Below are 22,234 nucleotides of genomic sequence, written 5' to 3' on the forward strand. Positions count from 1 at the left end.
TGATCTTCCTAATATGAAGCTCTCATTGTTCTGTTTCCCACTGGCTGGAAAACATAATTTGAACTTCAGTTCAGCATCCTATCAACACCACAAACTACCTCCAAACGTACTGGCAATATAATCATTTAATCTTTTGATAGGAGTAAAAGAGAGAGGGAGAAGGAGCGTGTGTGTGTGTGTGTGTGTGTGTGTGTGTGTGTGTTTTGAGAGGAGAGGAGAGTGTGTGTGTTCGATAGAAGAGCGAGTGTGTGTTTCTTGAGTCTGGGTCTTGATATGTAGACCAGGCTAAAGTTCCCAGCTTTTTTACGGTCTGGAGATAAAAGAGGACTCACCTGGTGCATGTTGTCAGCTAAAATGGCCATTTTTTTTTTTTTTTTACTCACAAGCCTTGTCAGAGATCAGAGACTGCTAGAAGTCTTGGGTTTTGTTGTCTATAGTGCCAGAGGATTCCATTTGACTCCAGCTGACCATGCAGACTTAGCCTTCCAGAGAGAGCTCTTAAAGGATAAGATGGATTATGGCACAGCACTTGGTGGTGTTTAAAGTGGCTGGCCTTGCTAAATGGTTCCTGTCTACCTCTCCTGCTTAGGATAATTTCTGTGTGTATGTGTGCACATGTACATTGTGTGCTTGGATGTGCAGGTGTGTGTGTGTGTGTGTGTAGACCAGAAATCAACTTCCTTAGGAGCTGTCCAACTTGTTCTTCTACTGGCCAGGAACAAGTCAAATGGGCTATACTGTCTAGCAAGTGGGCCCTGCAGATCTACCTCCACAGCACTGGAATTACAAGTTTGGGCCACCATACCTGGACTTCTGTTTTGATACTGAGGATCACAACTGTGTTCTCGTGCTTTCATGGTAAACATTTTACTAGCTGTTTGTCTCTCCAGTCTCAAGTGATTTATTTATTGCATGACTATCACATAGAATGTACTTGACTTTCTTTTACTCTTCCAAGTTTCCTTTATTTGGGGGGGAGGGGTTCAATTTTTTTTTGTTTTATTGATATTTATTGAGCTCTACATTTTTCTCTGCTCCCCTCACTGCCTCTCCCCTCTTCCCTTCAATCCTCCCCCCATGCTCCCAATTTACTCAGGAGATCTTGTCTTTTTCTACTTTCTACTTCCCACGTAGATTAGATCTGTGTAAGTCTCTCTTAGTGTCCGCATTGTTGTCTAAGTTCTCTGGGATTGTGGTTTGTAGGCTGGTTTTCTTTGCTTTATGTTTAAAAACCACCTATGAGTGAGTACATGTGATAATTGTCTTTCTGTGTCTGGGTTACCTCACTCAAAATAAAGTTTTCTAGCTCCATCCATTTTCCTGCAAAATTCAAGCTGACATATTTTTTTCTGCTGTGTAGTACTTCATTGTGTAAATGTACCACATTTTCCTTATCCATTCTTCAATTGAGGGGCATTTAGGTGTTTCCAGGTTCTGGCTATGACAAACAAAGCTGCTATGAACATAGTTGAGCACATGTCCTTGTGGCACGATTGAGCATCCTTTGGGTATATACCCAAAAGTGGTATTACTGGGTCTTGAGGAAGGTTGTTTCCTAATTTTCTGAGAAATCGCCACACTGACGTCCAAAGGGGTTGTACCAGCTTGCATTCCCACCAGCAATGCAGAAGTGTTCCCTTTTCCCCAAAACCTCTCCAACATAAGTTGTCATCAGTGTTTTTGATCTTGGCCATTCTTACAGGTATAAGATGGAATCTCAAGAGTTGTTTTGATTTGCATTTCTCTATGGCTAAGGATGTTGAACATTTCCTTACGTGTCTTTCAGTCATTTTAGATTCCTCTGTTGAGAGTTCTCTGTTTAGGTCTGTACTCCATTTTTTTGTTGGATTATATGATCTTTTGGTGTTCAGTTTCTTGAGTTCTTTGTATATTTTGGAGATCAGACCTCTGTCTGTGGGGCTGGTGAAGATCTTTTCCCATTCTGTAGGCTGTCATTTTGTCTTGTTGATCGTGTCCTTTGCTTTACAGAAGGTTTTCAGTTTCAGGAGGTTCCATTTTTTTTTTTTAGTATTTATTTATTATTTTGTCTGTGTGTATGACTGCAGGCCAGAAGAGGGCACCAGACCTCATTACAGATGGTTGTGAGCCACCATGTGGTTGCCGGGAATTGAACTCAGGACCTTTGGAAGATCAGGCAATGCTCTTAACCTCTGAACCATCTCTCCAGCCCAGAAGGTTCCATTTATTGTTTCTCGCAGTGTCTGTGCTGCTGGGGTTCTGTTTAGGACGTAGTTCCCTGTGCCAGTGTGTTCAAGTTTATTTCCCACTTTCTCTTCTATAAGGTTCAGTGTGGCTGGCTTTATATTGAGGTCTTTGATCCATTTGTACTTGAGTTTTGTGCATGGTGATAGATATGGGTCTATTTTCATTCTTCTACATGTTGATATCCAGTTTTGCCAGCAACACTTGTTAAATATGCTTTCTTTTTTCCATTTGATATTTTTTGTTTCTTTATCAAAGATCAGGTGTTTGAAGATGTGTGGATTGATATCCGGATCTTCTATTCGGTTCCATTGGTCCTTTTTTTTTCTTAATGTATATGTACTGAGCATTGGTAGTGCACACCTTTAATCCCAGCACTTAGGAGGCAGGGACAGATGGATCTCTGAGTTCAAGGCTAATCTTGTCTTTCAAGTTTCAGGAGAGGCTCCAAAGCTACACAGAGAAACCCTGTCTAAAAAAGGTGGGGGGGAGTAAAAATTGCATGTATGTGGTGGCAGTGTTTTACTAGCATGTGTATCTGTGCACTGTTTGCATGCAGTGCCTACAGAAGCCAGGAAGAGGATATTGGATCCCAGGGAACTACAATTATAGGAGGCTCTTAGCCACTACTTTGAGATCTGGGAATTAAACCTCTCTGGTCCTGGAAGATCATTCAGGGCCCTTTAGCACTTACCCATATTGCTCTAAGTTCTTTAAAACAATATTTTCCATGAGGGATTTTCTTTTGTATATCTTCCTCATGCATCATAAAATCTTTGTGCCATGTAGCAACACACTAAATATTTGCTGAATTCTTTATTGTTTGATTTTTTTGGGGGTTGGGGGCATGGTTTCTCTGTGTAGCTCTGGCTGTCCTGGAACTCGTTCTGTAGACCAGGCTGACCTCAAACTCATAGATCCAACTGCCTCCTAGATTGTTGGGGTTACCTCATGTACCACTACCATCCACCTTATGTTCTTAAGTTTATATTGTGGGCCAGTGAGATGGCTCTAGTCTGACATTGAACTCCCAGAGATCTGCCTACCTCTGCCTCCCAAGTGCTGATTAAGGCCATGCACTGCTATGCTCTGCTGCCCTTCCATATTCTTTTCTTAGAATTTATCTGTTGTTGAACTTGGTCCCCTAGACCTATGATTTCCCAGAGTCTTAATAAATATTTGTTAGCCTTAAATTACCATTTCCCTATATAGAATTGTTTAGAAATTTTTGCCCAGTTGGGGAGTGGTGGCACACGCCTTTAATCCCAGCTCTTGGGAGGCAGAGGCAGTTGGAGCTCTGTGAGTTCAAGGCCAGCCTGGTCTACAGAGTGAGTTCCAGGACTGCTCCAAAACTACAGAAAAACCCTGTCTCGAAAAATCAAAAAAAAAACAAAATAAAAACAAAAATCTTACTAAATTTCAACCAGGCACTGGTGGTGCACGCCTTTAATCACAGGTCTTGGGAGACAGAGGCAGATGGATCTCTCTGAGTTTGAGGCTAGCCTGGTCTACAAGAACTAGTTCCAGGACAGGCTCTAAAACTACAGTAAAACCCTGTCTGGGAAAAAAAAAATTTCCCTACATGTCTTTTTCTTGTTAAGTGCTGTGTAATGAAAAGTTCCTCAGGCTTTCATTCTAGAATGTGGCCTGATCAGACTTGCATTCTGTTTTGTTTGGCAATGTAACATTGTTTCCTTAAAAAGGGCTGATTCTTTTTTTTCTTTTTCGAGACGTGGTTTCTCTCTGGTTTTGGAGCCTGTCCTGGAGCTAGCTCTTGTAGACCACGCTGGTCTAGAACTCGCATAGATCCGCCTGCCTCTGCCTCCTGAGTGCTGGGATTAAAGGCGTGCGCCACCACCGCCCGGCAAAGGGCCTATTCTTGCCCCTAAAGAGTTTTCTCCAGTAGCCAGTACTTGTTAGTGTCTAGAGTTGGCAATTCATTGAAGGCTGAAAAATGATGGTTATCTTTTTTTGTTGTTGTTTTTTTGTTTTGTTTTGTTTGTTGTTGTTGTTTTTTTTGAGACAGGGTTTCTCTGTAGCTTTGGAGACTGTCCTGGAACTGGCTCTGTAGACCAGGCTGGCCTCGAACTCACAGAGATCCACCTACCTCTGCCTCCTGAGTGCTGAGATTAAAGGCGTGCGCCACCACCGCCCGGCTAATGATGGTTATCTTTTTATTAAGTTTTTATTTGTAGCCAGGCGGTGGTGCCACACACCTTTACTCTCAACACTCAGGAGGCAGAGGCAAGTGGATCTCTGAGTTCGAGGCCAGCCTAGTCTAGAGAGTTCTAGTACTGGCTTCATAGCTACTGAACAACCCTGTCTTGAAAAAACAAAAAATTTTGATTTGTTTTAGTTAGAATACTTTTATAAAGAAGCCACTTATTTGGTCACTCAGTTTATGTAGGAAAAGTAAGGGAATGTCAAATTATTTGTCCTTATTTAACAATTTATTGATTAATTTTGTATGTTTATTTCTTTGTAGTTTTGTTTTTTTCCTAGACAGGGTCTCTCTATGTAGTTCTGGTCATCCTAGAATTCACTATGTAGAACAAACAGGCTGGCCTCGAACTCACAGAGATCTTCCTTCCTCTGCCTCACAAGTGCTGGAATTAAAGACATACACCATTACATTCTGATGTGGTTTTTTGTTTGTTTGTTTGTTTGCTTGCTTGCTTGTTTTGAGACATGGTTTCACTGTAGCTTTGAAACTAATCCTGGAACTCACTAGGTCTAGCCAGTCTAGCCTTGAACCTGTCTGCCTCCTGAGGGCTGGGGTTAAAAGTTTGCAGCCACCACTGCCCAGCACGCATTGATGTGTTCTTGTTGTTGTTTGGTTGGGGTTTTTTTTGTTTGTTTGTTTGTTTATTTTTCCCCCTAGACAGGGTTTCTCTGGGTGTAGCTCTCATTGCCCCAGAACTAGCTCTCTAGACCAGGCTGGTCTCAAACTCAGGAATCTACTTGCTTCTGCCTCCTGAGTGCTGGAATTATAGATGTGTGCCACCACTGCCCTTTCTTTAGAAAGGGTCTAATGAGCCTAAGTAGGGCTCAAACTCATTCTGTAGTTGAGGAGAACCTTGAATCTAATCTCTTGACCTCCCAAATGCTGGAATCTCCACATTCAGCTTTCATTTGCTAGATAATTCATCTATTGCTTGTCATCATCTGAATATGACCTTTAACAAATTACAGAAGCTAAGGAGATAGCTCAGTTGGTAGAGTTGGCTGTGAAAGCATGAGAACTTAAGTATGATTACCAACAGCCCTGTAAAAAGTGTTAATCTTAGTGATGGGGAACTGGAGACAGGGGAATCCTTGGGACTTGTTGGCTAATTAGCCTAGCCGTATTGGTTGGTGAGTCCCATTTTTCAGTGAGAGAATTTGTCATAAAACCCAAAATTAAAAAGTGCCTGAGGAGCCAGGCAGTGATGGCACAAGCCTTTAATCCCAGCACTGGGGAGGCAGAGACAGGTGGATCTCCATGAGTTCAAGACCAGCCTGGTCTACCAAGTGTAGCTCCAAAGCTACAGAGATACCCTGACTTGGTGGGGGGGAGGAGGGGAAGTGCCCGAAGAATGATACTCAAGGTTTACCTCTGGCATCCACACACATGCGGGCACACACCACACAAAATTATAAACTCTCATTTATACACACTGAAGAATTCCATGTTAAATAAATTCATATCTTTATTGAAAGTGAAGATTTTCTGTTTTAGGGCAGTGGGAACTTCTCCAGACTTGTTTTCTAGTTTTGCCAGAACCCAGTTTTGACACATAGTCTTTGTTAACTCCTTTGATACTGAATGACAAGATGCTCCAGACTCATTTTGTATGTCTCCAGCCCAAACCTGTAGTTGGTAATTGTCCAAAATTACTTTTGGTAAAAAAAAATTTAAAAATTAGAGAAAGCCCTATTTTGTGTGGTTTTCTTCATTACCTTCAAAAAATTGTTTCATATATTTAGTCTTAACAGTAGTTTTATATAAAAAGGTTTCAAAGTTGGTCTATACGTGCTGAGTTATGGCCAAAATGAAAGACTCTAGAGGTCAGTAATAGTGTGTCAGTGGTCTCAGGGTTGATTGTGAGCATTGTCAACATTAACACAGAGAAGGTGATTAGAAATGCCTTACTTTAGTTTGTCATTATGTTGTTACTATCTCAGACAAGATCAAGGATCATAATTCAGATATCTGGTAAATACCACTCCCTTGGTATATCACCCTTAAAATTGTATAAGATTTCTCTTTTTTTGACTTTTTTTTTTTTTTTTTTTTTTTTTTTTGAGGCAAGAGTTTCTCTGTAGCTTTGGAGCCTGTCCTGGAACTAGCTCTTGTAGACCAGGCTGGCCTAAAACTCAGAGATCCACCTGCCTTTGCCTCCCAAGTACTGCAATTAAAGGTATGCGCCACCCACCACCTGGCAAGATTTTAATTTCAATTTTACAAAAAGGTTTTAAGTTTTAGTGGTAATGGAGTGGCTTTCTAAAATTTAGACTAGATTTCATTATCCATTTACTATGCTGTAGATGGTGTTTTTGGGTTTGTTTTTTTTTTGTTGTTTGTTTTTGTTTCTTTTTTTCGAGACAGGGTTTCTCTGTGGCTTTGGCGCTTGTCCACTGTCCACCTGCCTCTGCCTCCCCAGTGCTGGGATTAAAGGCCTGCGCCACCACCACCTGGCTGATTCTTTTAACTCTTTATGTGTTACACTGGCTGGCATTTGCAATAAAAATTGACTTTATTACTGTTCTGGAGGCTTGAAGTCTTGGAAATAGGATTGCCAGTCTGGCTCTCATGAGGACTTTCCTTTAGGATCACAGACAGCTGTCGTCTCCTCAGTGGTAATCGAGTAAAAACCTAAGCAAGCTCTTTGGTTCTGCTGCTTCTGAGGGTGCCAAATCATAATTGGGCTTCATCCCTTAGCGTTCTGTTATATTACCTTACAAAAGACCTGCCTGCAGCTCCTGTCATAGTGAAGGATTTGAGTCAATTCAGGGAGCAGGGAGATAGTTATTCTAGATTCCGGTTTCTCTTAATGAAGGGTTTTGTTTTGTTTTTGTTTTTTAGGGTGGGATTAAGTAGCTCTTTGAATAACTTTTGAGTGGTAAACCCTGCATATCTAAAAATAACTTAGGGGGGCTGGAGAGATGGCTCAGCGGTTAAGAGCATTGCCTGCTCTTCCAAAGGTCCTGAGTTCAATTCCCAGCAACCACATGGTGGCTCACAACCATCTGTAATGGGGTCTGGTGCCCTCTTCTGGCCTTCAGGCATACACGCAGAAAGAATATTGTATACATAATAAATAAATAAATATTTTAAAAAAAATAAAAAAATAAAAATAACTTAGTCCTTATTCAGAACTGTTTTAGCTGATTGATTCTAGTTTCATATTTATGTTTTATAACCCTTTGAAAGTAGTTTTCATTATCTGAAAAATTATTCCTTCTAAAGAGCCAATGTTTTATCTCTACAGTTTTTTGCCGTTTTGAGGCAGTGTTTCTATGTAGCTTTGGAATCTGTTCTGGAACTTGCTCTGTATACCTGGCTGGCCTCAAACTCACGGAGATCCACCTGCCTCTGCTTCCCAAATTTGGGATTAAAGGTGTGGGCCACCACCACCAGATTTATCTCTACAGTTTTTAATGGTTTTAATCTTTGTCTTTAGGATACATTTAGGCATACTTTTATTTGCATGCTAAATAGTTGTACTTTCATGACAGAAAAGTCATTAAGAAGTATCTGAGTTGAAGGCCAGCCTGGTCTATAAAGTGAGTTCCAAGAGAGCCAAAAAAAAAAATCACAAAAGAAAAAAATGAACAAATGAATAATTAATTTACCCAGGTATGGTGGCACATGATTTTAGTGGGAGGCAGAGGCAGGCAGATCTCTGTAAATTTGAGACCAGTCTGGTCTAAATAGTGAAATCCAAGTCATCACCCAGGGCTACACAGTGATGACACCATGTGTCAAAATAACAAACAGGAGTCTGAGGTTGGCATCCTTAGCAGGGGTGGGACTGGAAATTGCAAATGGCTCTGCTGCGAGGGGTAGAACTGCTCCAGAGGCTTTACTGGTCCTTGTTACATTGTTCCTGACAACTCTCAGCAAGCACACTATCAGGTCAGACAGTTTACAGTTTCACTGCTTGAAGAAAAGCCTGAGAGAATTCAGCAGATTATTAAAAAGAGCCATTGAAGATGTTGACTGAATCATGAATAAATATTAAAAGAAAGAAAAAATAGGGCTGAAGAGATGGCTCAGAAATTAAGAGCACTGCCGGGCGATGGTGGCGCATGCCTTTAATCCCAGCACTCGGGAGGCAGAGGCAGGCGGATCTCTGTGAGTTCGAGACCAGCCTGGTCTACAGAGCTAGTTCCAGGACGGGCTCCAAAGCCACAGAGAAACCCTGTCTCGAAAAACCAAAAAAAAAACCAAAAAAAAAGAAATTAAGAGCACTGACTGCTCTGCTCTTGCAGAGGACCCAGGTTTAGTTCCCATTACCAACATGATAGCTCACAACTGTCTGTAACTCCCATTCCAGGGAATCTGGCACATTCACATAGACATACGTGCACATAAAATAAAAATAAATTTTTTTAAAATATTTATTTATTTGTTATGTATACAATATTCTGTGTGTATGTCTGCAGGCCAGAAGAGGGCACCAGACCTCATTACAGATGGTTGTGAGCCACCATGTGGTTGCTGGGAATTGAACTCAGGACCTTTGGAAGAGCAGGCAATGCTCTTAACCTCTGAGCCATCTCTCCAGCCCCTCCGGTGACTTCCTTTTTTTTTTTTTTTTTTTTTTTTTTTTTTTTGGTTTTTCGAGACAGGGTTTCTTTGCAGCTTTGGAGCCTGTCCTGGAACTAGCTCTTGTAGACCAGGCTGGTCTCGAACTCACAGAGAACGGGTGACTTCTTATACAGAGGAAAGTGGGCTTCAGAATCAGGCAGCTATGGATCTGAATCCCAGAGCATACAGTTTCTCTCGAGTGCTGCTTGCAACTCAGTTTCCTCCCAGGGGAGGACTGAATGAAAAGGAAAAGTGCTAACACAGTCATTGTACATAGGGACCTTAAAAGGAAGCTAGTGCCCTGGTTTCTCTCCCAGCTCTAGATTTGCTCTTCCATACTCTGCATCTTCTCTTAAGAACTCATCTGAGCCGGGCGGTGGTGGTGCACGTCTTTAATCCCAGCACTTGGGAGGCAGAGGCAGGCGAATCTCTGTGAGTTCGAGACCAGCCTGGTCTACAAAAGCTAGATCCAGGACAGGCTCCAAAACCACAGAGAAACCCTGTCTCAAAAAACAAAAAAAACAAAAAAAAAAAGAACTCATCTGTGATCTTGTCCTGTCCCAGCTCAGACCTCCACCTGCCTTATCACTCACATGCCCTGCACTCTGCCAAATTGCTGCCCCTCCTGACCCTTTCACTCCATGCCCAGAGAAAGAAGTCCCAGTCCTTTGTGGTTTTAAAATATGTAATAATACGGGATGGAATACTCCCTGAGTATACTGAGCCAATATGTCCTTGCAGTTATGTGAGTCAAAGTGGCATCTGCCTCTGCCAAACTGATAATGAAGTAAGTGTATCAATTTGTGACAACTCAGAAAAAAAATCTTACCTTTTAAAATATTACTTTACATAATTGATTCTCAACTTTTCTAAAGCTGTAACCCTTTAATACAGTTCCTCATGTTGTGGTGACCCCAACCATAAAATTATTTTGGGGGGCTGGAAGAGAGGATGGCTTAGCAGTTAAGAGCACCATTGCTCATACAGAGTTCCTGAGTTCAATTCCCAGCAACCACATGGTGGCTCACAACCACCTGTAGTAAGATCTGGTGCCCTCTTCTGGCCTGCAGGCATACATGCAAACAGAACACTGTATACATAATAAATAAATCTTTTTAAAAATTATTATTGTTGCTACTCCATAAGTGTATTTTGCTAGTTATGAATCATAATGTAAATATCTGTGTTTCCCACTAGTCTTAGTTGACCCCTGTGAAAGTCTTTTGACCCCTACCCCCCAAGGGTTTGAGCTGAGAACTGCTGCTTCACATAATTTCTTATTTTCTTCTTCTGAATTCTCTGGCACTTCTGTGATAGAACGTTTGTCTTCTATGACTAACCTCTCAACATTTTTTTAGTATAATCTATATTTAAATGACATGAACAGATAACTGAGGATATAATATGACCCATTCCCAGTTTGCTCCATCTCAACAGGTGCATGTAATAGACTCATGTAATAGATAACCTCTTCGAACTCTAGAACACTTTTTCCCCTCAAAAAGTTGCTCCATAATCTTTGAGGTCATCTTTCCTTTCACAAAGTAGTTCTTGATTTTCTGTCATTATAAATTAGGTTTTTTCCAGCTGGGCAGACCTGTAATCCCAATGTTTCATAAATGAGGTTGAAGGATTATATGAATTCAAGGCCTACCTGGGTTACTGAGTGAGGCCCTGTGTGAAAAAGGAAGAAAAACTACATGGTGGTGAATGCCTTTAATCCCAGCACCCTGGAGGCAGAGACAGGAGGATCTCTCAAGACCAGTCAGGGCTACACAGTGAAACCCTGCCTCAAAAATTTTTTTTAAAAAGCCAAAAAGGTGTATTTGTGTAAATGTAACTCATATATTTATATGAACTTTCACATTTGCAGGTCTTTTTTGTTAGTTTGTTTTTTAAGACAGGGTTTATCTGGCCTGGACGGCCTGGATCTCACTCTGTAGACCTGCCTGACCTCAAACTCAGAGATCCACCTGCCTCTGCCTTCTGAGTGCCAGGATTAGAGGTGTGCACCTCCCCTCCAAGATCACACTTGTAGATTCCTTATTGCAATGAAATATTAGGCTTGTGGAGGGTATAGTTCAGTGGTAGATTGGTTGCCTAGCATATGCAAGGCCTTGAAGTTCCCCAGCAATTCAGTTTGTCAGTCATTAATTTTAAATTCGGTTTTTTATGTGTCATCATTAGCTTTTATTGAAATACTTAGGAAGTAAGTTTAAATCCTGTGAAAGTACCATAACACTGGGTTTAATGGTACAGCCTAGTCTTCACAGCAAGGTCCAGGTATGCCAGGGCAACAAAGAGAAACCCTATCTCTAGAAAAAGGAAAGTACTGTATGAAAAAAATTATTTTTCTCTTGGGACTGAAGATTGAACCTAGGCCCTTATTCTTTCTAAGCAAGAGCTCTGCCCCTGAGCTCGTCCCCAAATCTCTTTAATGGCACGTAAACTATATTCCCTTGTTGTATTTCTTTGATTCAGCATTCTGTTTCCGAGATTCATCCATGTTGCATATATTGTGTTGATTCCTTGTTTAAACAATATTCTTACTAATTTGAGAGTTTCATGCAGTGTATTTTGAATATTTTAACTCCCCCTAATATTAATTCCTTCTTTTGCTAAGCAGTCTGTATTTCATAAGTATCTACCAATTTAACTGTTTTTCTATTGATGGAGACCTGGGCTACTTTCAGTTATTGTCTGTAATGAAAGCAGTTATGTACATTTTTTTACATTTATTAAGCATACAATGTACTGCTGGCATGGAAGGCACCAGGTCTCATTACATATGGTTGTGAGCTACTATGTGGTTGCTGGGAATTGAACTCAGGACCTCTGGAAGAGCAGCCAGTGCTCTTACCCTCTGAGCCACCTCTCCAGCCCTTACATTTTATTTTACATGTGCACACATACACCTATGGAAGTCAGAACAGTTTGTAGGGGTTGATTCCCTTCTTCCATCATGTGAGTGGGTTCCAGGAACTAAATCATATTCCCAGAGGCACCCTTTCCCACTGCCCACTGTACTATCTAGCCTCTGAACATTGTTTATTTTAGATTGTTACTGATTTTTTTTTTAATTTTGTGTGTATGTATGATTGTTTGACACTTGCTTGCATGTGCCTGAGAAGGACAAAAGAGTGTGGCATTGCTTCTAACAAGAGTTAGAGACAGTTGTGAGTTGACCAGCATGGGTTCTGGGTTCCAAGTGTAGTCCTCTGAAATAGACATCACATACCAGGCCTGCATGTGGGGCCAGAGTACAACTTCTAGGGTCAATTTTTTCATTCTATCCTGTTGGTCACAGGAATCAGCTCAGGTAGTCAAGCTTCACAGCAAGCATCTTTCCCACTGAGCCTTCTTGCTGACTACCTGGACATTCTTAAATGGGTTTTTCCTGCAAATATTTGGGAGGGGTAAATTCTTTGGAGCAAAATAATATGTTTACATTGATAAAGATACATATTTAGCTTTTTTTTTCCTTAATAACATTTAGCTTTTAAAAGCTTCCAATTTCAGAGTTATTCCATTGTATTTTTTAACTATTGCTATGAGCTATATGGCAATATTTTTTGGGAATTTTTAGTATCCTGTTTTTTGTTTGTTTCAGAGTCAGGGTCTTTCTCTGTGTGTCTCAGGCTGGTCGTGGACTCCATGGTCATCCTGCCTCAGTCTCCCCAGTCAGAGGATTTTAGGTCTATACTGCCATTGTTTGTTTCTTTGGTTGGTTGGTTTTCATTTTTTTCTGTCCTGGAACTTGATGTGTAAACGAAGCTGGCCTTGAACTGAGATCTACCTGCCTCTGCCTCCCGAGTGCTTGGATTACAGGCATACACCAACTTCCAATCTTATTCTGATGTTTTTGTTTTGTTTTGCTTTTTGAAACAGGGTCTCTTTGTGTAACAGCCCTGGCTATCCTGGAACTCATCCTGCAGACTAGGCTAGCCTCAAGCTTACTGTATTTCTCTGTGTATTCCTGGCTGTTCCAGAACTCACTTTGTAGACCAGGGTGACCTCAAATTCATCCCTCTATTCTGCCTCCTGAGTGCTGGGATTAAAGATATGCACCACCATCGCCCAACTATACTGCTGTTGTTAATGTTATTTTCTCTTCTTTTACAGACCCTGTGGAATAGATGATTGCCATGTTTGGGTACTAACAATCACATTATTTATATTGGAATTTGAAAATGGCAGAAGGAAACAACAAAGAAGAGGTCATTCACTTGAACAACTTTCACTGCCACCAGGGAGAGGGTAAATTGCTTGTCTTTTCGCCCTTTACTCAATGCTTTTTCTTTACTGCAATGGTTGTATCTTTGAAATGATCCTGTTTTGTACCATATATAAACCAGGGAGACGGCAGAGGCAGGCAGATCCCTGTGAGTTCGAGGCCAGCCTGGTCTACAAGAGCTAGTTCCAGGATAGGCTCCAAAGCTACAGAGAAACCCTGTCTCAAAAAACCAGGGGGACTCCACTGCTAGACCTAGATCAGGCTTAAAATGTCAAAGTAGAATTATGCAGATTTATACTGTATTGATTTGCCTCTAGAGGTTTTTGAGGAAATGGAGGTCATACAGGAGCACTCCGGGCCTGTCAAATTTAAAATACCAGACAATGCTAGGCATTCTTGTTCTTAGATACTTAATTTCTTTTTTTTTCTAGTTTTGAGATTCTGACTTAGCCTCATTGAGAATGTTAGGACATAGTTCTTTGTTTTATATATAGTCCTTAAAATTTTGACAAATTCATTGATTTGCAAAGAGCAAAAGAGTACCAGCATTTGCATAACATTCCTAAATGTGTGGGAAATTTCCTGTCAAATCTGAATGTACATTTATTAATACTTGGTCCAAAAGAGAAAAATCATGTTGATGAATAAAGAAAATTCTTAATATATTCATTTCTTTTGAGTACAAATTCCATGATGAGGCTAAACTAGCTTTGTTTTTTCTCCTGATGACATTTTATAATTGTGACAACAATTTTTTCCTAGTATGAAATAAATCATGTATTTTGCCTTCAGCAATTTGAAGTGTAGGAAATTATAACACGTGAATAAATTTAGAGGACACAGAATCATTCAAACTGTACAAATTATAGGTACAAAAGAAATACTGAGTTTAAGAGTTTGTTGATAATGTATTATGACTTGGGTAGTGATTGTAATAGCCATAACTTGTTATTCAGAAAGTTTGAAATCTTAGCTATAATTTGTACCCACACTCATTTCTGACTTCTGCACATGCATATTGAATTAATGTTAGAATTTTTTAATTAGGCCTTAAATGCAGTTGAACAGTGTTTTTCAAAAACAATTACTAGGCGAGGTGTGGTGACACGTTCTTTTAATCCTAGCACACAGGAGGCAGAGGCAGGTGAATCTCTGTCAGTTTGAGACCTGTCTAGTCTATATAGTTCTGTAATAGCCAAAGGTACACAGTGAGAGTTTGTCTCAAGAAAACTAGACACACAGACAATTACTTCCTTATGGAAAATTGCTGACTTTGGAAATGGTTTTTTTATTGTTGTTTTTGTTTTGTTTTGTTTTTTTGCTCAACAAATATAAACATGCTTTACCCATTATAAGGATATTTGTAAGGTGTGTAGAGTTGATTAGTAGTTTTATTGTGCCAATCTCTTAAGCTTTTTTGTTTGTTTTGTTTTGTTTTGCTTTGCTTTTTCTCTGTAGCCTTGGAGCCTGTCCTGGAACTAGCTCTGGCCTCAAACTAACAGAGATCCACCTGCCTCCCAAGTGCTGGGATTCAAGGCATGTGCCACCACCACCTGACAAGTTTTTTCTTCTTAAGAGTTCTGAAAAACAAACTTGCAATCTCACAATTGTGAGCAGACCATTTCTGTCACCTTATGAAGATTCCTATGTTTTTTTTTGCAGGCGTGCCCCACTCCATCTTGCCTTGAGGAGGGCACTAATCTACTTTGTGTCACTACTCGGTTTCCTTTTCATGGATCCGCAGTACACAGTTTTTTGGGGGAGGGGGGTCTGGCTAGAATTTTTCTGCCCAAACATATTAGAATGAAGACAAATTACAAGTTGTTGTTTTTATTTTTTTTATTTTTATTTATTTATTTTTTTAAATATGGAACGCTTCACGAATTTGCGTGTCATCCTTGCGCAGGGGCCATGCTAATCTTCTCTGTATCGTTCCAATTTTAGTATATGTGCTGCCGAAGCGAGCACAAGTTGTTGTTTTTAAAATATATTTATGTATTTGGATGTTTTGTCTTCATGTATATCTGCACTCCAGAAAAGGGCATTCAATTCTATTATAGACATTTGTGAGCCTGTGAATGCTGGGAACTGAACTCAGGACCTTTGGAAGGGTTGCCAGTGATCTTAAGCACTGAGCCATCTCTTTAGGCCCACAAGTTCTTATTAGAAAATCCTTATATATGTGGAAGATAAGAATAGACTTCAGGCCAGGCAGTGGTGGCACATGCCTTTAATCTCAGCATTTGGGAGGCAGAGGCAGGCAGATCTCTTGAGTTCAAGGCTAGCCTGGTCTACAGAGCAAATTTTAGGACAACTAGGGATACACAGAGAAACCCTGTCTCAGGAAAGGAAGAAAAAGAATAGATTTCAAACTAACCTATCACAATGGAAATTCATGTTTTGAAGAAAATTTAAGGCCTAAAAATGCATGTATTATATATCAAGTAAAACTGGGAAATTAAGAATCCAAGTTAGGGATCAGTAAATGGTAGGTCCAAATAATCAGTACAGCCTTGTAGACCATGTGTCTCTGTTGTATCAACTTATCAATACAGTGTGTCTCCTAAGATTGAACATATGCTTCCCCTTGTGACTCAGCATTTCCATTCCTAGAATGTTCCCAACTGAGATGAGCACATAAAAGCATGTACATAACAGCAGTATCCAGAATAGCCCATGTTAGCACCAACTCAGACGTCCATCAGGGAAGAATGAGTAGTTTATGAAGTCCTCTTTTGAGGATAGAAGGCAGTGATGGGAAGAGGAACAAGGAGGTTGCTAATGGGCTAGAAATAAATAGTTCATGATTTTTTCATGGTTGTACGGTCATTTTGTGGCAATTCATGGAGATAAACCCTTGATTGGTAGTGTCTGCTTAGTGAGCTCTGTTCTAGCCTGAACTACAGTGTAAGACCCTGTCTAAAGGAAAAAAAAATGTAAAAACAAAATCAGGACTAGCAGTATAGCTAGCTCAGTGATAGTGCTCTTGTCTAGCATGCATGAAGCCCTGGGAGATGGGTAGCTATTGAGCAGAACCTTTCTTTGGCTCCCCCTCTCTGTCCCCCAGAACCTACATAAAGACAGACACGATAGTGTTTGTCTACAGTACTGGTGTTTCTGCAGCAGGATGGGAGGTGGAAACAGAAGAATGTCTAGAAGCTTGCAGGCCAGCTAGTCTGGTTACATAGCAGCGCACAAAAGACCTTCTCAGACAAAGTAGAAAGTAAGGACTAAACATCTGATGTTGTCCTCTGATGGGAATACATATGCCCTGGTGTCACTCTCACAAAGGAACTCATGTGCGCTCACATACACCACAAAAATTTATTTAAAAAAAAAAAAAGGCATGTCACTCTTGTGCTCAGAATCTGGACGACCCACCCCCCCCAAAGCCACCAAGAGACCAGATCTGAGGCAAAGCAGAGTATTTTTATTTCTGAGTTAACGCGGGTCCTCCATTGGTCCAACACGGTGGAGTAAGTAAAAGGGGCCCTGAACTGCAGTGGGTCAGGGCGTATTTTGGGGGTAGAACAAGATGGGCCATCTGGGGGTCTTCTATTTGCACAGTAACAGTCTCAGGATTGGCACACCTCCTTGCTAGGGGGAACCTGTCCGAGCTGATAACTGTAGCTGCAGAAAGGTTGCTATAGCTGGAGGCCATGGCGGTCACCGCATTCCGTCATTATTAGTAAAGCCCGTCCAGAGAAAAACTTCTGATCCTCTCAGTAGTTAGGGCAAGGTCGGGGGCTCAGCACATTCTGCTGAGTCAGGGGCCTATTGCTAGGTCTTTTCTGCAGCCTGTCCTGGCTGCTAAAGGTGTGTGGGGGGAGGGAGAAGTGGGGGGGAAGGTCTGGGCCCTTCAGTCATAGCAATATATATCTGTGATCCTAGTGCTGGGTAATCGTAGACAGAAGTGTGACTGAATCAGACAGTTCCAGGTTTAGTGAGTGACTCTGTCTAGAAAACAAGGTGGAGAGTAATTGAGGATGACACTTGATATTCCTCCTCTAGCCTTCACACACAAGTGCTTGTGGGCCCCCACATTCAAATAAATAAGAAACTTTTTTCTTTAAGCAAAAAGGCAAAAATAGATAATATCCCCAATGGGGAAAACAGCCTCCACAGCTGGATCCACACTCACCCACAGATTAGAGCAAGCAACAACTATTGTTTACCTGCAGAGCTTGTTTTTAGTTTTTCGAGACAGGGTTTCTCTGTGGTTTTGGAGCCTGTCCTGGAACTAGCTCTTGTAGACCAGGCTGGCCTCGAACTCACAGAGATCCGCCTGCCTCTGCCTCCCAAGCAGAGCTGGGTTTTTGGATTTAACTATGGTTTATTTAAAAGAAGAGCAGGCAAGTTAAATTGCCCAGTGTCACAGATGTATCCTTGGTAGGTGATTGCTTGGTAGATGCTAAGTGTTTGGTTGAAATGGAAGTTCTGCTTAAATAGCTTATTATAAAGTAAGCTGATTTTTAAATCTTAAATAAATATATTACTATTTTTGAGTGCTAATTTTTTTTTGAGATGTAGCTGTTTAAATTAAACCGGTCTTTTATTTCTTCAAGGAGTAAACATGGGAAATCTCTAAAGAAACTGGCAGTTCTATGTCAGTGTCATAATTAGAAAAGTTTTATGTGGGAAAAAAAGAAATTTGTGGTTGGCCTAATAACTCATTCAGGAAAGTTGTTTTTTGAGGCAAAGTCTCACTCCCTCAGGCTGACTTTCCTAACTTTCTGTGCTGTGACTGCTAGAATCTGAAACACGTACCAATGCGCCCAACTAAAGAGCAAATTAAATGCCTGTGTTCCTAGGATTTGGAAGGCTGAGGTGGAGGATTGCCAAGAATTTGAGGCTAGTCTGGTCTGCATAGTACGAAGCTAGCCAGGCTTGACATAAGATCCTGTCATAAAACAAAACCAAAAAACCTTCAGATTTCTCTCATTTAACAAAAGAAAAATTTGATACATTTTGAGCATTTTATCTGTCATCTCTTAGTGTTATTGGCAAAAATAAACAAGGAAACAGTTCTTACTGCTTGAATCTGTGTGCACTTGAGGTGGTAAGTTAACTGTTAGTAGCTTTGAACTTGGCTTGACTTGGACCAACAGTGAATATAGGGACTGAATGTGCTCATACTGGCCTCACAGTGACCATGTTTTTTGCTTCCATGTAGAATGGATGAGTGTCAGAGATGGGCCCATCACCATATCTGACTCCTCTGATGAGGAAGGGATTCCCATGCTTGTTACTCCTGCTACTGAGCAACATGAAGATGATGACCTGGATGATGATGTCATACTGACAGAAGTGAGTGTTTTATGAACTTGAAATTGACTTCATGAGAAGAGTTTTTCTTTCTTTATGGTTTTGAATATATAGAAACAGTTAAATTAAAGCTTTTTCTTTTTACTTCTCCTGCAGCTTTTCCAGTTTCCTTTTCTTTCTTTTGTTTTTTTGTTTTGTTTTTTTTTGGTGGTGCTTGCATTTGTTTTCTCATGCATGGATTTCTGCTTTGGTGTTTATTAGTTCTCTTGTGCTTTTATCATGTTGACACACTTCGTTTATTACGTGGTTTCTTTACTACTTATTTTTTCATTGTGTGTTTACCTTTTTATAGTTGATTTTTTTTTTTTTTTTTTTGAGACAGGATTTTTCTGTTTAGCAACTCTGGATGTTCTGGAACTCACTCTGTAGACCAGGCTGGCCTCAAACTCAGAGAGATCCATTTTTCTCTGTGTCTGAGGGCTGGGATTAAAGGTGTGTGTCACCACAACCCAGCTGCATCTTTATCCTCTTATTACATCACATTACAGCTTAATGACTGCAGGCCTATTATGCATGCTTTTAGTTTGCACAAGTGCTTTTAGTGTAAATTAAGAATTATACAGATACGTCCACAGTTTGATTTCAGAACATTAACATTTAGAATATTTTAGAACAGATGACGGTCATTTAAATTGTACTTTTTGACTCCCATGAATAATGTATAGTTCTGTTGTAAATATTCATGTAAAGGTTTGTGTGTGACTATATATTTTTATTTCTATTTGTATATGCCAAGAAGTAGAGTTGCTGAATCACTCAGAAATTGTTAAGTTCTGCCAACAGCTATGCCATTTTACATTCCTACTAGTTTTACCTTTTTTTTGGTATTTTGAGAGATGGTTTCTTTGTAGCTTTGGAGCCTGTCCTAGCTCTTGTAGACCAGGCTGGCTTTGAAATCACAAAGATCCGCCTGCCTCTGCCTTCGGAGTGCTGGGATTAAAGGCCTGCGCCACCACCGCCTGGCTACTGATTTTTTTGTGTGTTTTGATAATACTGATTTTTGTGGTTTGATTTACACTTACCAGCGACCAGTGATTTGAGCATTTTGTGTGTGTGTTGTATGCATAGGCATGCATAGACAAGTGGGCATACATATGCATATGGAGACTTTAGGGATTACTGTCTTCTTTGTTGTTTTCTACCTAATGTTTTTGATTTTGTCTCTCAGTGAACCCAGAACTCACCATTTTGGCTAGACTGGGTAGCCAGGAGGCCATTGCAATCTGCCTGTCTCTTCCTCCTTGACATTGGTATCACACACATGCGCTGGGCATTAAACTCGGGTCCTTGTGCTTGTGTCAGATACTTCACCTCAGTAAGCCATCTCCCCATCACCTAGAAGGTGTAGCAGGTGGATCTCTATGGGTTAGAGACCAGCTGTGAGTACATAATGAGATCCTCCCTACCTTAAAGAAAAGATAGTATTTTTTCTCAGGTGATGCTTCTAGTTTTGTTTCTTTCCTCTCCTTTCACTGTAAGTTCAGAAGCAGGCATAGATACAGGAAAGAAATAGAATTTTTATTATTAAAATTTCATTTTTTTCTTAGAAACATAAACCTCAGACATTCCGACCCAATCTCATCAAACCAGCTGCCCAGTGGCAAGATCTGAACAGATTGGGAGAAGAAAGGCCTAGAAAGTCTAGAGAAAACTGTGAAGCAGATCCCCACAGCTATTTTTCCTTTTGTAATGACTCACTGTTTGATTCTGGGGCACAGGATGATTCTGAGGATGAATACAGTCAATTTCTGGATCTTGGGAGTAGCAAAAAAGGAGAAACCAAATCTGGACCGAGCAATAAGCAGACAGCAAACAACATTGTCAACCCCAAATTGGAGCAGAAAGTCATTATAGTGGGAGAAAATGGCATTCTTTTCCCAAAAAGTGAGCCTTTGAAAGCTCAGAACCAATCATCTGAAGACTCAGAGACAGATCTCTTATCAAATCCTGGAGAGTCAACTGCCTCAGTAGATGACCAAGTAATCGAAGAAGCGTACTGGCTGGACCATCCATACTTCCAGGCTCTGAATCCACAGCCTCAGGAGAGAACAAATCAGGTTGTGCCCCAAGAGCGACATTCAGAAGCAGAAATGGGCCCAATGTTCTTCCGCCATGATTTCCCAGAGCCAGCTTTTCCAAGGCCAGAACCTCAGCAGGAGGGGATTCCAGGCCCTGCTTCTCCTCAGCCAGCCCATCCTCTAGGAGAACTTGAAGACCAGCAGTTAGCAATTGATGAAGACCCTGGACCAGCTTTCCCCCTTCCAGGATCTCAGCAGGCTAATTTGGAAAACATGTGGGGACAAGAAGCTGCTGAAGGAGATCAAGAACTTATTACACTATTAGTTAAAGAAACAGTAAGTTTAATTTTTTTAAATTATGATTTAAATAATACTGTACTAGTAATCCTCTTTACTGTTCTCTTGTTTTCTGTCATTGCAGTAAACAAAGATATGCTTTGTGTAAACTTTATTTTCCTAAGAAGTATATATCTAGAAAGGATGCAGATACCTCTAAAACCTGCAGCCCAGACTATACACTCTACCTTCAAGAAGTGCTCTTGTATATCATGGTGTCTGGTGCTGGCATTCCTGTAAACTCCTATTTAATGGATTTCCTAGATCTAGGCCATCTAGTACAGCAGCACTAGCTAGCCCCTGTGGGTATTTACATTTAAGTCTCTGGCAACTGAGTGAAGTAACAAATTGTACTTCCAGTGCATCAGTCATTTTAATAGCCATGATTCTGGAGGATACCTGTAGTAAAGAGCAAAGCAGGTATTTGTTTTCTGGGGTCAGAAAACCAGTTTTCTGCTTGTTGCTCTTCCTGGGTTTCTTAATCCTGATTTGCCATGTCTTTTTGACATTGTGAGGTGTGTCCTTGAAGGCAGGCAGGGGATTGTGCCTTCCTCATACTCAGTAGTTATTGGAAGAATGAAGACTGGAGCTATAAAGTGAGACAGGGTAGATGACCTTTAAGTCCTCATCTGTGCTCTCTAACCTGGGAACTAAGGGCTGCTTTTAAGCCAGGCACAGAACTGCTTTACAGCTGTTCTCTGGTCTTTAGGCATTCTATATACTTTTTGCCGTACAGTTTTATTGCCTTCCAGAACCATTATAAGGAACAAAATATAAGTACTGTTTACTACTTTGTAGGAAGCAAGATTTCCAGATGTAGCAAATGGATATGTTAAAGAGATAATTCATTTGAAGAATTACTATGATTTGAATGTGTAAGTATTCTACCATGCTTTCGCTCTCTTTCTGGTGGTAAAATACAGGTAATGTTTTTTCCATTTTTAACCATACACTTGGATGTCATTAAACACATTTCTCATTATTATGTAGACCTTTCAAATGTTGATCTCCAGAAATTGTATCATCTCAAACTGAGACACTATTCATTGAACACTTCCTCATCCCCTCTCTTAGCCCCCAAGATCACCATTATTTCAGTCTCAGGAAATTAGATTATTCTAGGCATCTCTTAACTCTGAAATCATAAGGCATTTGTCCTTTTCTGAAACTGGGGGAAAAAAAGGTCCTGGATCAGACTTGGAAGAGATGCTTGCAGCTAGTTTCCATGTCTCTTTAATGATCCTCTGATTTATTTTTTGAGACAGCGTCTTACTATGTAGCCCTGGATGGGCTACTCAACCTTCC

At 40.6% G+C, this 22,234-nt stretch overlaps 1 protein-coding gene and 1 non-coding gene across 3 annotated transcripts in view; one reads left to right on the forward strand and one right to left on the reverse strand.

The window, feature by feature from the left end:
* The window catches only part of LOC121446296 (E3 ubiquitin-protein ligase RNF216-like), a 114,338-nt gene that overhangs the window by 4,490 nt on the left and 87,614 nt on the right, over positions 1 to 22,234 (forward strand). The window contains exons 2-5 of one of the 2 annotated variants that reach the window (XM_041648827.1): positions 13,139 to 13,273; positions 18,424 to 18,557; positions 20,123 to 20,929; positions 21,728 to 21,804. In XM_041648827.1, coding sequence (XP_041504761.1) covers positions 13,207 to 13,273; positions 18,424 to 18,557; positions 20,123 to 20,929; positions 21,728 to 21,804 — 1,085 coding nt within the window. In that variant the 5' untranslated portion in view covers positions 13,139 to 13,206. The remainder of the gene's footprint in view (positions 1 to 13,138; positions 13,274 to 18,423; positions 18,558 to 20,122; positions 20,930 to 21,727; positions 21,805 to 22,234) is intronic. The other variant, XM_041648828.1, reaches the window with a different exon arrangement.
* LOC121446653 lies at positions 15,112 to 15,218 on the reverse strand. The gene has a single exon (XR_005974088.1). It is a non-coding gene; the product is annotated as a U6 spliceosomal RNA (small nuclear RNA).

The sequence above is a fragment of the Microtus oregoni genome, unplaced genomic scaffold (assembly GCF_018167655.1).
Source record: "Microtus oregoni isolate MIOR12 unplaced genomic scaffold, Mior012 000003F_ref0000135, whole genome shotgun sequence".
Taxonomy (NCBI): Eukaryota; Metazoa; Chordata; class Mammalia; order Rodentia; family Cricetidae; genus Microtus; species Microtus oregoni.